This window comes from Mus musculus, chromosome 9 (genome assembly GCF_000001635.26).
Source record: "Mus musculus strain C57BL/6J chromosome 9, GRCm38.p6 C57BL/6J".
Taxonomy (NCBI): domain Eukaryota; kingdom Metazoa; phylum Chordata; class Mammalia; order Rodentia; family Muridae; genus Mus; species Mus musculus.
Window position 1 is genome coordinate 21553091 of NC_000075.6, and position 16695 is coordinate 21569785.

The 16695-nt window shown below is 46.6% G+C and overlaps 1 protein-coding gene and 1 long non-coding RNA gene across 4 annotated transcripts in view; one reads left to right on the forward strand and one right to left on the reverse strand.

Annotated features, from left to right (window-relative positions):
* The window catches only part of Carm1 (coactivator-associated arginine methyltransferase 1), a 42574-nt gene that overhangs the window by 6197 nt on the left and 19682 nt on the right, over positions 1-16695 (forward strand). For all 3 annotated transcript variants that reach the window (NM_021531.6, NM_153141.1, XM_030244479.1), the window contains exon 2: positions 16365-16490. In NM_021531.6, the coding sequence (NP_067506.2) occupies positions 16365-16490 (126 nt within the window). The remainder of the gene's footprint in view (positions 1-16364; positions 16491-16695) is intronic.
* Gm39303 lies at positions 99-14542 on the reverse strand. Its single transcript, XR_003948294.1, has 3 exons — positions 12850-14542; positions 3999-4157; positions 99-1533 (listed from the first exon to the last, which is right to left on the reverse strand). It is a non-coding gene; the product is annotated as a predicted gene, 39303 (long non-coding RNA).

Here is a 16695-nt window from a genome sequence, read left to right on the forward strand (position 1 = left end):
ACAGTGTAACTGTCTTAGACACACCAGAAGAGGGCATCAGATCTTATTACAGATGGTTGTGAGCCACCATGTGGTTGCTGGGAATTGAACTCAGGACCTCTGGAAGAGCAGTCAGTGCTCTTAACCACTGAGCATCTCTCCAGCCCCCTTGGTACAAAATTTTGCTACTGTTCAGAATCATAACATAAATGTATGATATGTAACCCCAAAGGGATCATGACCCACAGGTTGAGAACTGCTGCCCTCATCTGTGATTTGGATGTGGACGGTGTAATTTGGTTTTTCTGTCTTTGGACAGTTTGCTCTGACCTGACTTGTATGTTTACGGAATTTTCCTTGAGCTGCCATGTGGGACTCTTTATAGCCTCTACATATACAACTCACACAGTCACACATTCCTCTGCATAGATGTATTTGAGCTTGTTGAGTATGTCATAGAGGTAGCTAGGGATAATATACTTCTCTTGCTTCTGTGCCTCAGCCACACTCATGGTCTCAGAACCTGGTGAGATTGTGAATGGTAAGCACTGAGCCTTGGGTTTCCACATCGGTGCCTAGATGGGACCAGTGAGGGTGTTTTCACCAGAATACGACTTGACCAGGGATCGGCTTGGGTTAGCAGATGGGGGTGGTTCAGGAGACCCTCTGGCAGCTACAGTTCCTGACCAGGATATACTTGGGGTCTGCTGGAAACCTGGGGAACGAGACTCTTAGGAAATGGGGTGAGTGGAAGGACATGCCCAGCTGGCTGGAGAGTTGGGGTTGGGAGGAACTTCAGACAGTCAGCTCAGGACCACCTTACCTGGCTGCGAAGAGCCCCTCAAGGTTTTGTTTGTGTTCATTGCAGTGCCTGGGGGTGGTGCTCAAAGCCTTGTACATACAGGTGTAGGCAAGTGCTATACAGCTGGGGTATGAGGTCAGAAGTCAGTGGCTGTGATCTCAGACGATCCTGTGAACTTCATTTGCCCTCCACCTGTAGAGATGGATGACAGCTGCAGCTCTCAGGGCTGGTGTGGAGACAGGAATGCATTTAAGAATTTGGCTTGAGAGTCTAGCTCTGTCACATCCAAATCCCTGTAGCTGGCCTTCCTACTTCTGTGAGCTCCTGGGCAGACCCTCCAGCAGACTTTGAGAAGAATTCATAAATGAGTTATGGCTCATAGATCAGGAAAGGACTGAAACTTTGAAAGGCAAGAGAGGTTAGCAGCCCCAGAGCCTACCATGGAGTCCCAGTGAACATGCATGGGCTTCTAGAGGGCAGGGTGATGGTGCTGTCTGTAGAGGTGCAGCCATATTGCTATAGTCTGTATTTCATTCATTACCCCAAGGCGGACATGTACCTGAGAGTGAGCTGCTGTTCCTAGCTCCTGCTTTCCACTAGCATAAATCACTGCTCTGGACATCTTGGGGATCTGAAGACATCTGAGGTAAAGCTCAGATCCCACTTAAGTTTGTGAGTCCCAGCCTGTGGCTGGAGCTTTGGGGTCAGGTGCCTGTCTGGCATGTTGGAGGTTCTGGCTTCTGTTCCCAGCCCTGCAACAAACAAGCAAATTCAACATTGTTTGTTCCTTCAGAGGTCACTTCAGATCACTCCGGAATCCCTTCCTAAACTTGGAGGGAGGCAGGCCACTGGGCCGCTGTTATGAGGGCAAGCTGAAAAGGGTCAAGTGTTAGGGTAGAGTATGTTTCAGGCATCTCCACAGAGCTAGGTTGAGCATGGCCAAGGGCAGCACGAGGGCAGGAGCTTCTACTGTAAGAGTGGCCTTCATGCAGAGATGGGGTAGGGCAGTGCTCAGATCACTGCCCCTTTGTCCTTGGATTTCAGTGCTTTGTTGGGGAGGGCCAGCTGGCTGGAGATGGCTTTATACGGGGTGTACATCTGTATCCAGACTCACCGTCATGTAAAGTCACACAGAGAGCATGTAGGCAAAGAACCTATCCCTCCTGTCCCTGCCAAGAGGCAACTGAGGAAAAGGCTAGTCTAGCCATAGAGTTGGGAGGTCAGAAGGGCAGATGGATGGAAGGTACTCTGGAACACACAGAATTGCTTCAGTTGTCCTTACACTAGGACTGACAGAATCATGACCTTGTGACCTTGGCTAAGTGAATGAGTTCTTAAGTCTTCCAGTAATACAGAGGGTTTAAGGCCCTGGGTAGTACAGTTAGTAAATCCAAAGGCGTAAGTGTCTATTCTATAGCAGCCAGCTGTGGCATTTGCCAACCTTTTAAGAATTGCTTGGGGGTTGGAGTGGGGAGGAGGAGTATCAGCTAAAAGGATGACTCGGGGAGGAGGAGTATCAGCTAAAAGGATGACTCGGGGAGGAGGAGTATCAGCTAAAAGGATGACTCGGTGGTTAAGAGCACTCACTGACTGCTCTTCCAGAGGACCTGGGTTCAGTTTCCAAGCACCCACATGGCAGGCAGTTCACAAGTGTTTCACAACTTCAGTTTTGGGGGATCTGGCACCCTCTTCTGGCATTTCAGGCACCAGGCACTCACCAGTTTCACAGCCATACATGCAGGCAAAATCCTCATATACATAAAATAAAAATAAGTATTAAAAACAACAATAAACTGCTCACACCGGTTTTCTGGGTTGTACGCCTTGCCTGAGAGTCAGGCTGGAGAGCTGGCTCAGTGGTTAAGAGCACCGATTGCTCTTCCAGAGGTCCTGAGTTCAATTCCCAGCAACCACATGGTGGCTCACAGCCATCTGTCATGGGATCTGATGCCCTCTTCTGGTGTGTCTGAAGACAGCTACAGTGTACTCAGCCTGAGAGTCCCTTGCATCCATGTTTTTGTCTACCCTTTTAAAGCTATTCATTACCATATTTTGGCAGGGTATTCTATCAAAGCTGTTTTTCTTCAGTACTATTGGCTGTTGCTTCAGCTAACTGTGTTCCCCAAGGTGGGGTTCTTTTGCATTGTGTATGCACCTGCAAAATTATTTGGATTCTAGAAACTTGCTCATTAGCATAGACTGGACAAGACTCTGATGTTGCCCAGATAGATACCTCTAGTGGGGCATGCTCTTGTTATGGAAATACTCAGAGACAGATGTGGGTGGGTGGTCTTCCACACCGTCGAGGGACTGGAAAGGAAGATAGGGAGTCGTTCTGGAACTTGTAGGTTTCTGTCATATGCCCTCTATTTCCATACCCTCCACCCTCAAGGTTGTGCCTGAATCTTTGAGACAGGGCCTGTCATTTCACTTGAAGCTCATGGATCCTGTCCCACAGCTAGTCAGCAAGCCCCTGAATTCATCTATCTCTGCTGGCCAGTGTTGGGATTTTAGGTATTTGTGGCATGCCCAGCTCTTCCTTAGGCATGAGGGATTTGAATTCAGGTTATCCACAAATAATGCTATCCCATGAACCATGTCCTCAGTCCCTACTGATTGCCTTTTACTGCCTGGCCTCCCAAGGCGTCCCAGTAGACACAGCCCTCCCCTCCTTGGTTTTATTTTATTATTATTATTTTTTTGTTGTTGTTTTTTTGTTTTTTTTTTTGTTTTTCGAGACAGGGTTTCTCTATATAGCCCTGGCTGTCCTGGAACTCACTCTGTAGACCAGGCTGGCCTTGAACTCAGAAATCCACCTGCCTCTGCCTCCCAAGTGCTGGGATTAAAGGTGTGCGCCACCACACCCGGCTAAATGAACATTTTGTTTTATTTTGTTTTGTTTTTTTTTTTTTTAAGATTTATTTATTATTATATGTAAATACACTGTAGCTGTCTTCAGACACGCCAGAAGAGGGAGTCAGATCTTGTTACGGATGGTTGTGAGCCACCATGTGGTTGCTGGGACTTGAACTCGGGACCTTCAGAAGAGCAGTCAGCTGCTCTTACACACTGAGCCATCTCACCAGCCCCCCCTCCTTGGTTTTATACATGCAGAAGGTGAATGGCATCTGTGTTGGATCCCACAGCTTGCAGCTCTGATGATGCTCTCCACCCCGCTTCTCCCACTCCTCAGGCTCTGATGACACAAGCTACTTACACTTGTGGCTTGGAGCAGGGCTCCCCTGAGGTCCCATCCTTGTTCCACATCAGTGACTGGCCAAGGCAGACAGTTCCAGAGTTCCTCAAGCAAGGCGCCTGTGTTGGCTGCACTGCTGTGTTCCACTGTCACTACAGGCAACAGTGGCCTCCCTCTAGCCTGCAAAACATTTGAAGCCATATCTGGAGAGGCAGCCTTTGAGTCTGGGTGGGATGTGGGCCTTCTAACTCAAACATCCTGTGCTCATGGAGTCCTCAAGGGCCTAATGGGAAGCCTTTCTGGCTGCCTAGCAGCCCCAGGACATCCTGTTTCTCCCAGAGACAAGGACTCTGGCCTACAGCTGATAGAAACTGCTGTTCCATACCTGACTCCCACCTCTCTAAGGTGGACTGTGCCGCTCCTGCCTCTGGCAGCTTAATCTCAGCAGCTACTGTGGGCTGGACGTTGAGGTCCCTGAGGGTCTTTCTACTGCTTTCCCATGCTTCATCTCACCCCAGCCTTTCAGGCCTCCCTCTGTAAGTATCTTGTCCACTAAAGACCTCAGGGGTGCTGTCAGGCCATTGGTGCCATTGGGGTCACCTTATGCTAACGTAGAGTCAGCCCTGGGTGCTGTATTGAACTGACTGGTAAAACCAAGAGTAGAACCCCACCTAAATTCCTCCAGGGGCTTTGTTTGCCCTGGCTCAGTAGTAAATCCCCTGCTTAGGAATACCCCACCCCCACCCCCAAGTGAGGAACTAGGCATGCACAAAGCCTTATGCTCCATCTATACATCCCTCCCAAGAGATTACAAGTGCTATGTGAAACTAACTCCCATGTCAGCCCTTTGGCTTTAAGGGCCTTCCAGGTAAGCTATGTCTCGGAGTCACCATTTGATAGATAAACTGGGAAATATAGTGAGGGAATGAAGGCACACCTATGCTGTCTTTACCTTTGCTATGCCTACAATTTTCTCTGGGCCTCCTTCTCCCCATTCATTGTCTCAACCCACTGTGTTGAGTTGGGTGCTTTGTGTTACCCCACCCTACAGCTTGCCCACAGGCAGAAGGTATGTTCATCCTCGTGACAACACTCGAGGCTGTGACTGGTTTGATTTTTCTAGACAGTTTTAAGTTTGCTCAGACTGACTCCAGAGCTACTCTGGCCTTTGGCCATGATGGCGGGTTCTGGGAGTCCTTTCCTAGGTAAGGGCTGCCTGGAGTGCAGCCTATTCCAGCTCTTCCATACCCACTGGGAAGAGTTCTGTTGGGTGTGCTGTTGGCTCTGGGAGAAGCGTGCGTGGAGGAGCTGAGCTGCCATGATCTCCCATGTATCAGGGTCCAAGTCAGGTCACATAGTAGCCAGCGCTTATGCCTGGTTATCTTCTATGTACAGGGTAGCAATTCCACCAACTCAGGAGGGTGTGTCAGACCTATCTTCCCTGTGCACTGTGACCTTCCTTGGGTCAGTCACTCAGAACACAGGCACACCTTTGTCCCATTTGTCTTGTCTACACTTCCTGTCATGTACATTCCTCTGGGCATTTCTCCAAGTCCCTGGCCATGGCTGGGCTGATTAGTGTTCACTGTCAGCATAGAGCTCGGTGGGAGGCTAGGCTGAAAGTAGCCCCTTCCTGGGGTGGCCACGGTGCTTACTGGACTTGTATTTCCACACTTCTTTTAACAAACTTTTAGTTTGTTAAAAAAATATTAATCATCATGTTTGTAAATTGGTGCTGTGGGTGTGGTAATTTGTGCTGTGGTGTGCATTTGGAGGTCAGAGGACAAACTTTGTGGCTTCATTTCTCCCCTAAACTCTCATCCCCTACTGAATCTCTGCCTCCATAGCACTGGGATTGCAGATGTTTACCACCACACCATTTTTTCTTTTCTTTTTTTCTTTTTTCTTTTCTTTTTTTTTCCGAGACAGGGTTTCTCTGTGTAGCCCTGGCTGTCGGAACTCTGTAGACCAGGCTGGCCTCATACTCAGAGATTTACCTTCTTCTGTCTTGGAGTGCTGGGATTAAAGGCATCCACAAGTCAAAACCTACTTGTTTTCGTTGGCCATTCATTTGTACATTCATATAGACGGTATTAGCTTTTGTGGTGCTCTGGACTTCCTAAACTGTATCTGAGGATACCTTTGTGCATGTTTGCTCTAAGGGCCAGAGAAGAGAGTCAATGCTTCACCTGGCAAGGACAGAAGAGCCTAGGGTGACCTCATAGTCCTCAGATGCCCCAGGGCAGGCAGGCTGTGCTCACAGCTGCTTCCCAGTCTCTCTGAGACAGCAAATCATCTGCCTTAGGTTACAACAGGAGGAAGATCTGACTGAGGTCCTGGGCCAGCCTCTCCATGACAGTGGGTGATCTGCACTGGTGACAGCCATCATGACTACTTCTGTATTAAGGAGTGGTGATGGTCACTTTTGCCTCTGTCACACAGCAGAGGAGCTTCGTCCCTCTGCACCTGCTTCACGGATAGACTGTGAACAGCTTACTTTCAACACCACCCCTCTCTAGGCTGCCTTTCCTTGGTGGAAGTGACAGTTTCAGAATTTTGATTTTTTTTTTTAAAGATTTATTTATTTATTATATGTAAGTACACTGTAGCTGACTTCAGACACACCAGAAGAGGGCGTCAGATCTTGTTACAGATGGTTGTGAGCCACCATGTGGTTGCTGGGATTTGAACTCCAGACCTTCCGAAGAGCAGTCGGGTGCTCTTACCCACTGAGCCATCTCACCAGCCCCCAGAATTTTGATTTTTTTAAAAAAATACAAATATTATAAGAGAGACTCTCTTCTCTGGCCCTTAGACCAGGGAACTTCCTTTGCCTTCCTTATCCTACACAGCAAACATGCACAAATGAATGGCCAACTAAAACAAGTAGGTTTTGACTTGTGGACGCCTTTAATCCCAGCACTCCAGGACAGAAGAAGGTAAATCTCTGAGTATGAGGCCAGCCTGATCTACAGATTTCCGACAGGCGTGGTGGCACACACCTTTAATTCCAGCACTTGGGAGGCAGAGGCAGGTGGATTTCTGAGTTTGAGGCCAGCCTGGTCTACCAAGTGAGTTCCAGGTTAGTCAGGGCTACACAGAGAAACCCTGTCTTGAAAAACCAAAAAAAAAAAAGAGAGAGAGAGAGAAAGAAATATTATAAGAATATGTTTCCATCTTAATCTCAGGTGTGAGGTATGGAGTTGCTGCAGCTTGCCCACAACAGCTGGCCATATTTTGCCTCATGCATGACTTTGCCAGCTGCAGGTAGTTTCTGTGATTGTTTGACGTTTGGAATTCTGGGGACTTTTCAGAGGGTATATGAATGCTAGGGCCCAGAGAGGCAGAGCGTGTTTTTGGTTGGTTGGTTGGTTAATAGCTATTGGTCATAGTTTGTTAAATAGTCCTGGGCAAAGAAGAAACAGGCAAAAATCAGACTTGCTCCAAGGAACTCGATGCCCTGATCAGAAGGAAGTAGTCTAATGATAATGTTACCCCTTTCCAACAGACTAGATACAAGACAGCAGCTAGACAGTGGTCCTTTCAGATCAGCGCTCATTCTAGCCCTTTTCTATCTAGGTGGCCCATAATGATCTAGCCACACAAGGTAGAGGAGAAACCTTTGGTGGCCAGTGATTTGGAGCCAAAGTTACTGCAGGGTTGGAGGTACAACTTACCTCCCATCCCTGTAATCAACCTGTCTCCTTCCCTTCCAGCACTCAGCCACTTAAGCCTGCTTCCTTGTCTTCTCACTGGCTTAGCATGTGAGACTACACAGTCCCTTTGTTCACAACTGGATCCTGTCCCTCTGCTTGCTGGGCTGAGGCTGGGTGGCCTTTGAATTTCATCTTTTTTTTTTTTTTTTAAGATTTATTTATTTATTTATTTATTTATTACATGTAAGTACACTGTAGCTGTCTTCAGACACTCCAGAAGAGGGTGTCAGATCTCAACGGATGGTTGTGAGCCACCATGTGGTTGCTGGGATTTGAACTTTGGACCTTCGGAAGAGCAGTCGGGTGCTCTTACCCACTGAGCCATCTCACCAGCCCTAGAATTTCATCTTGATCTTGGGGAGAAGTTGTGGGAGGGGTGGAGTCTATACCCCAGGAGGGGGGTTAATTTTTCCCCAGCCCTCTTCTCACTGTGGAGTGGGTCTTCTGGAAGAGTAAAAGTGAAGAGTCTTGTACTTAGCAATGTTAGGTAATTAGGAAAGACTTCATACTTGGTTCACTGTGTGCCTCCTAACAAGTACCCAAGGTTAGCAGCTTTAGTTGCTCCTCCACTGAATACAGTAATAGCCTCCTGCTGGGAAGGGAGGATGTGAGGAGGTGTTGGGACCCTTTGTCCCACCTTGACAAGTAGCTACTTTTTAGTGGCATCCTGTTGTCCCCCATCCTTCTCCTTGAGCAGATAGAAAGTTCTAGTGATGAAGAGCTTTGTTCCAGGTCTTGCCCACTCCTGCTGGAGTTTACTTACCCTAGCTTTGACTGCCTAAGACATCAGGGAATTTCTGCTTGCCTTATTGCTTTCTAGACAATGGATAGGGACCAGTGACCTTCAAGCAATGGAAAGATCTCCAGCCATCCTTAGGTATGGACATGATGACCAGCATCCTTCCTTTACATGGAGTAGATCCACCTGCCCCTCACGGAGCTAGAAGGAGTGTTAACAAGCTTCACTGTACAGTAGGAACCTGGCCAGAAAATGGGAAGAAACCGACAAGGTCACAGGGGAAAGACAAGGGTGTTTCTGACCAAGAACTTCTGTCCATACTGAAAGGATGAGGGGCTAGGGAAGCCAGTGAGCCGTGGCTGGACTAAAGAGGGTTGGTAGTGAAGCAGAGGTTGTGAAAGGTTTATTTAAATGAATACACTGTAGCTGTCTTCAGACACACCAGAAGAGGGCATTAGCTCCCATTACAGATGGTTGTGAGCCATCATGTGGCTGCTGGGAATTGACCTCTGGAAGTGCTCTTAACCTCTGAGCCATCTCTCCAGCACCCAGAGTTGGGAGTTGTGTTTTTTTTTTTTTTTTAATTTATTTATTATATGTAAGTACACTGTAGCTGTCTTCAGACCCTCCAAAAGAAGGCGTCAGATCTTGTTACGGATGGTTGTGAGCCACCATATGGTTGCTGGGTTTCAAACTCAAAACCTTCGGTTTCAAACTGACCTTAAGAGCAAGCAGTTAGTTCTTTTAACCACTGAGCCATCTCTCCAGCCCCTGAGTTGGGACTTCTTACTGAAGACTCTGAGAAACTGGAAGGCCATGAGTGGTTTTATTGTTGTTTGTTTGTTTTGGGTTTTGTTTTTGTTTTCTTCTGTTCATTTGTTGAAGTTTTTAGTGAAGTTTTTGTTCATAGCATATTGTGTAGAGGTCAGAAGCCAATGTTTAGGAGTTGTTTCTGACCTAATCCTTGTTAAAGCAAAGTATCCTTGTTTTTGACAGTATACACTGAGCTCCTGGTCATCTGCTTAGGAACTTCTGGGTGATTCTCCTATTTCTGTCTTCTGTCTCCCTGTAGGAGTGCTGGGATTACAGATACAGGCCAGCTACCCAGCTTTTCATCATATGAAAAATTCTAGGAATGGAACTCAGGCCCGTAAGCTTGTGTAGCTAATGCTTTTACCCACTTTGATTTTTGGATCTCTCTGTAGTCCCGGCTGACCTATAACTGTATCCCACATTGGCTTTAAATTCAAAGAGATCTTTAGCTTCTCAAATGCTAGGGACTAGGTATGAGCCTCTGCACGTGGCATGTTTGTTTTGAGAACTGTCTCACTATGTTGTCCAGGTTGGTTTTGATCATGAGTTGAAGTGGCCCTCTGACTTGTGCCTCCTATGTGTGCACAGTGGAGATGATGATGTTAAGGGAAGGAAAGCTGGTGCACACCTTTAATCCCAGCACTCGGGAGGCAGAGGCAGGAGGATTTCTGAGTTTGAGGCCAGCCTGGTCTACAAAGTGAGCTCCAGGACAGCCAGGGCTATATAGAGAAACCCTGTCTCGGAAAACCAAAAAAAAAAAAAAAAAAAAAAAAGCGAAGGAAAGCGGGGCTGGTGAGATGGCTCAGCAGGTAAGAGAACTGACTGCTCTTCGAAAGGTCCTGAGTTCCAATCTCAGCAATGTCATGGTGATTCACAACCACCCAGAATGAGATCTGACACCATCTTCTGGTGCGTCTGAAGTCAGCTACAGTATACTTAGGTATAATAATAAATCTTTTGGCCAGAGCAAGCAGGGACTGAGTGAGCAGAGGTGACAGGAGCGAGCAAGGCTGACAAAGTCTTCCATATTCCTACTAGGATGACCCATTAAGCCCCATTTAAAGCATTCCATTGCTTTCCAAATACAAAGTCCCAAAATCCACATTCTTTCAAATAAAAGCATGGTCAGGCCTATCACAGCAATACCCCACTCCCAGTACCAACTTAGGGTACTTGCACCCCCCACCCATCTACATCCTCTTCCTTGTTTCCTTCCCTGTTTCCTAGCTTAGAGGATCCTCCTGGTGATGCCTGTGGCTATGGGAGCTTGTAGGCTCTGGAGCTGTGTATTTGCCTAGGCATCACCCTGCCCCTCAGCTTGGCTGCCTCCTTCCTGTAGCAGTGGTCTCAGCCTGTGGGTCTCCACTCCCAAAATACTTATAGTGAAATTCATAGCAGTAGCAAAATTATAGTTTTGAAGTAGCAATGAAAATAATATTGTGGTTGGGGTCACCACAACATGAAGAGCTCCACTAAAGGGTCACAGCATTAGAAGGTTGAGAACCATTTTTACAATAACTTTGAATTTTTTAAGTTTTGCATGTATTTAGTGCTGAACATGAAGAGTAAAATATTTATCAAAAAGAAGTTACTGGAGTTTGGAGAAGTAATGAATGTATCCATTTGTACATGGTTTACATGTTGTGGATGCTCTGTAAACATTTTCCCATGTTTTAATTGGTTTTCAGCAGGTTGTGATGCCCTTTTGTGTAGTTAAAACAGGAGTCATTATCTGGTCCCATGTGAAATGGAATTTATGGTATTTTCTGTATCATTTTGCTGAGGCTGTTTCTGGGGAGCCACACATTTGAATGCAGACAGCTTTCCTGATCACTTGATTTCTTGCGCACCTGATTTTTGCTCTAAAAGGAATTACTGCCACAATATATTTTATTTATTCTCTAGATTTTTATAGTCTTGTAAGTTACAGTGCTTCACATGTAACTTACACACACCCATTCACACACACACACACACACACCTTGGTAAAGCTACTTGTCCCTTCACTCTGGGGGTTGTGGGTTGTTAAAAGATGGGGAATGAAGAATGCCACTGGGTCACTGTTAACCTGCACTCACTGAGGGGTTTTTCCTAGTCTCCTAGCCTCGCTGGGTTTGGTGCACATCCTGGCTTGCATAGCTTAGTGCCATGAGTCCCTCATGTTTGTGATGGGAAGTTGATGTCTCAGTTACCTATGTCTGGTGCACAGAAAAAGTACACCTATACTTCTAGACATGACAGTCCTGTGAAGTAAACCTGGCTCTCTGCCTAGTTTTGTCAATAAAGTTGTATTGACACAACCATGGTTATTTGTTTAGTTATTGAAGTACTGCAGGCTGAATGAGTCATTGTGACACAGATCATCCTTACAGAAAATTTTCTTCCTTCCTTCCCCTCCCCCTTTCCTTCTTCCCTCCTTCTTTCTTAAATAATAGTGCTGGTGATGAGGCCCACAAATTCAGCAAGAGTTTTATCACTGAGTTACACTCCTAGAATAGCTATAGTATTTACTGTCTGGTTCCTCTGTAGAGAAATGTGGCCACTCCAGGATTCTTTCAAGTCCTAGCACATTGGTCAGGAACAGTAACTCTGATAATATTCACCAGAGTTGATTTCACTGTTGAATAAGATCCTTAATCTCCCTCATCAAATTGGTGACAGAATGACTAAATGGGTGTGTGTGTGTGTGTGTGTGTGTGTGTGTGTGTGTGTAAAGTGGCTGCTTCGTGGCAGAGACTAGGGGTTTGTGATATGGATAGATGAGGACATTATTTGTAGGGAGCAACACAGACTGTCTTGAAGGTCTTCCTGTCACTGTCATGGGGAATTTGTTTATGCCCCATTCGCCCTGTGCAGCTGTCCCTTGTCACCCTAGACTCTTGTTCCTTGGCCACAGAACTTGAAATGATCAGACTCTGAAGTCCAGACTGGTGTCCTCAGCATTGTTCAACCTACTGTGCTCAGGACCCAGTCTCCGTGCTCTATTTGAGACCCATTGGACCCCACCCAGACAAGGAGTGTTATCATCCCACAGCCGCAGTGCCTCTTAGGGACCCTGGAGAAAGGATTATAATTCTGGTCTGAGAGTGACTGGTATTATCCAGCATTTCTAGCTCAACCCTGTTGGGGGGGGGGGGGAGAAGGTGTGGTGTTACTGTTGGTGTGCATGCAGAGGCACATACTTGCATGGAAAACAGAGGAGGACATGGAGTGTCCTGCTCTATCACCCTGCTTTATTTCCTTGACACTGAACCCAGCTAGCCAGGGTTACAGGCATACGTGTGGCCATGACTGACTTCTTACATGGGTGCTGAGGATTCCTTATGCTGTTGCAGCAAGTGATTTTAACTGTCTCACCTCTCTTACCTCCCTCTTGCTTTTGTGTATGTGATTTGGGTTTGTTTCTTTGAGGTATGGTCTATGAAGCCTTAGCTGATCTGGAATTCACTATGTAGACCAAGCTAGCCTCGAATCACATGTACTACCATGCTTAGCCTTCTTCTCTCCATTTAAAAAAAAAAAAGTTTTTTGAGATAGGATCTCACTCTATAGTCCACAGTAGCCTGGAATTCATTTATGCAGCCCAGGCTGACCTTGAACTCACCTCAGCCGTCCTGTCTTAGCTTCCCAAATGGTGGGTTTAGGGAGTGAGTCATCACCTGAGTCCTTTCTTGGATTATCCCATCCTGTATCTCTTTTCTGTTCCACATTTCATAACCTGAGGCAACCATGGAAAAGAAGGCTGGGTTGGTTTGTGGCAGATCATACCCTGGAGCTTTTCTGAAACCTGGGGCTGCAAGCTTCTGCTGTAGCTCCCTCACCAGTGGCTGCATTGACATTGCAGGGAACATTTACCTGCTTGAAGGATCTATGGGCATTTTCTTCATCTGTAGCAGGCCTGTGGTTATAGGGACACTTTAATGCTACTTCCTCATGTAGGCTTCAGGTGCTCCTTAGAGGACCCTTGCTCTGCAGTTCTATCCTTATGGTATGGGATGTCTTCTCTATCTAGCCACAGGATTGCCCTGGACCCATCTCTAGAAGGGAGTTGGGAGATGGGAAGGCTAGGATGTGCAAAGGCCAGTCCAAGCCTTCCTTTGGATCTAGAGGATTGGGTGTGCCGCAGTGAGCAGGGATGCTGCACAAAGCTGGGGCTCTTCGAAAGGAACATTTTGTTGTTTGCTTTGATTTTATTTTTTTTAGTTCTGGGGATGGAACCCAGGACTTTGCATGTGCCAGCCAAATACTTCAAGTTTTTACTCCAAGGCCTCCTAAAGCAGGATTTGAAAAGCAGGGGCCTGTGGTGTAGGTGGTTTGTTCATTTGCATGAGTATGTTACAAAGGTTCCTGGTGCTTCCTGTGTTCAAGAGGAAAGGCCTGAGGGACCAGCTGTGATGCTCAGAAAATGCAGACTCCTTCATCAGTGCCCCAGCCCTGCCTCTGTTGCCATCCACCACCGGTGCTAGTGCTATAGTTGCCTGCTTGGAGCCAGGCTGCAAGAGGAGCACATAGGGCAACTGGGCATCCCAGGGTCTTATCATCCAGACCTAGCCCAAAGATCACCTTTACCTTCTACTCTAGAAGGGACATAGTCCCAGGCACTAAGTCTGGGCCCCTGTGTCTGGGCCAGTGGACAACCAACAGACCCTCAGGCATACCTTGCTCCTAGGAGGTGACATCTACTCCCAGAGCCTGGCTCTTCAATGAGCTAGACAGAACTGGGTAGCCATGTCCCCTGTGAGTACTGCAGGTCCCCATGCACTGTACTGTCAGATAGGGCTCAATTTTCTTTACTGAAGTGACAGCTCCTTAAACTAACACGAGCCATTTTAAAGTACAAATCAGGAGCATTGAGCATATTTGGTGTTATGTAACTGTGACCTTTAGCTATCTCCAAAACCCTGTCATCGCCCCACAGGAAACCCCACACCCATACCAGGTAGTTCTTGCTCCCCTACTGCCTTCTTGGAGCCCTGGCAACTAACTGAAAGTCTATCCCAGCCACTTTGGATATACCCTTCCTGCTGTTTGATTGAACACAGTACTTACTGCACAACCTTTGTGGCTGTTCCCTTCTTTTGACACAGTATTTCTGGTAGTGTTCCAGGTTGTAGCAAGTCTTGACTTTGTTTCTCTCTGTGCTTAAATAATACCATTATTTGATTTTGTTTATCTGTTGATGGAATTTGAGTTGAGTCTAGTTTTGACTATTGAGAATAAACAGTCCTCTGTCTCTCTTTCTCTTTCTCTCTCTGTCTATGTAGGTAGGTAGGTAGATAGATAGGTATATTTCCTTCTAACTATGATCTTCCTGCCTCCTCTTCCCAAAGGTTTGTTTTTGTTTTTGTTTTTTTTTTGTTTGTTTTTTACATCTGTGTACCACTCCTGCTGTTTTATGTCATTTTTGCTGTTCTGGGAATGGAGTCTATGGCTTACTGCATTCTGCCAACTAAGCCCCAGCACCAACATGTTCTGTTCTTTCTTTGAGCTCTTGCTGTGTTGTCCAGGTTAGCTAGGACACCATCAGCTTCTTGACCTCAGCCTCCTGACTGACAGGACTGCTTATAACAGCCCCTGTACCTGAGAGTTTGCATACTTGTATTTGTTTGAAGCCCTATCTGCCATGCTTTGTGGAGACACACGTGGGCGTGGAATTGCTGTGTCGGGTGGTGCTGTGTTCCCTTGGTCACATCTCTCTAGAGATGTTTGCTGAGCTTCATTCCTCCACATCTCTCTCCTCACTTCTCACTTGCTTCATGCTACTGTTAATTTGGGGACATTTGTAGACACTGAGCAGTGACATCTCAGAGTTGTTGGGGTTATTTATTTTATTTTCATTTTTGTTTTGTTGTTGTGTTTTGTTTGTTTATTGATGTGATAGACGCCAGGGCTTTGTGCTTGCCAGGTAAATGCTCTGCCATCTTTTTTTTTTTTTTTTTTTTTTTTTTTTTTTAAATACATCAGGATCCTGGAATTCAGAATTGTCCTAATTTCAGGTGTTAGAGTTCTAAGCATGTACCTGGGTCATTTTTTTTTTATTTTGTTTTTGAGATGGAATCTTGTTATGCGGCTTAGGCTAGTCCCAAATTTCTAGGTCCAGCCTTTCTGTGAACTTCAAATTTTTAAATTATATATTTTTTAAAGATTTATTTTATTTATATGAGTACACTATAGCTGTCTTCAGACACATCAGAAGAGGGCATCAGATCTTATTACAGACGGTTGTAAACCACCATGTGGTTGCTGGGAATTGACCTCAGGACCTCTGGGAGAACAGTCAGTGCTCTTAACCGCTGAGCCATCTCTGTAAGCTTGCTTGCTTGCTTGCTTGTTTATTTCTTCCTTTCTTTCTTTCTTTCACCCTAATTTGTCTCCTCAGAGTGCTTGGAAACATCTTCGGCCACATTTTTATTAGCATTTTGTTTTGCTACTTACGTGGTGAGCCATGTGAGAGCAGTCATGCAGGTCCAGTGAGCTTACTGACTGCTGCATTCCTGTTGTAGGAAGACGGGTGTTCTGGGGCTGTAGCTGTAGCTCAGTTGGCGGATACCCACCTGACACGCACAAAGTCCTGAGCTTTATCCCAGCACCACAGAAACCAAACACACAGGCTTGTGTGATCCCAGCAATTGGCCTTTTAAGGCCAGAGTTCAAGGTCATCTTCAGTCGCATAGTTACAGGTTAGCCTGGGCTACTCGACACCCTGTCTCAAAAAGGCGTGAGGCAGTATTCTTGGAAGCCCACAAAGCCAGTGTCTCATTTCACACCCTCCATGTGGTGTAATGGATCTAGGCCTGGGTCCACTGGGCACTTAATAGCTGTCTTAGTTCATATGGGGACAGGATGTCTCTGGGTGCCCAGGCCTTCTCCTGGGAACATGTTTTCTTTACCTACTTACTAGACACTGAGCTCCTGAGGACCCTGGTTGTGTCCCTGCAACACAGGGGTCCCTTAGCTCTCCTTTACTAGAGAGACATAGGCTGACATAGCACTTCAAAGTTGTTATGAGGCATTTCAGAAGAATCTAGAGATGCCAGAAGGATGGAGGCAGGGACAACTAAAAGCAAGGCAGTCACCAGGACTTCGTCACTCATGCCATCATCCCACTCTCTCTTGCAGATGAAGATGTGTGTGTTTTCAAGTGCTCGGTGTCCCGAGAGACAGAGTGCAGTCGTGTGGGCAGACAGTCCTTCATCATCACCCTGGGCTGCAACAGCGTCCTCATCCAGTTTGCCACACCCCACGGTATGTGTTTTGGCTCCATGGTAGAGCCCAGGAGATGGAGGGATGGCTTTTTTTTTTTTTTTCTTTTGTTTTTTTTGAGAAAGGGTTTCTCTGTGCAGCCCTGGCTGTCCTGGAACTCACTCTGTAGACCAGGCTGGCCTCGAACTCAGAAATCCGCCTGCCTGTGCCTCCCAAGAGCTGGGATTAAAGGCATGCGCCACCACTG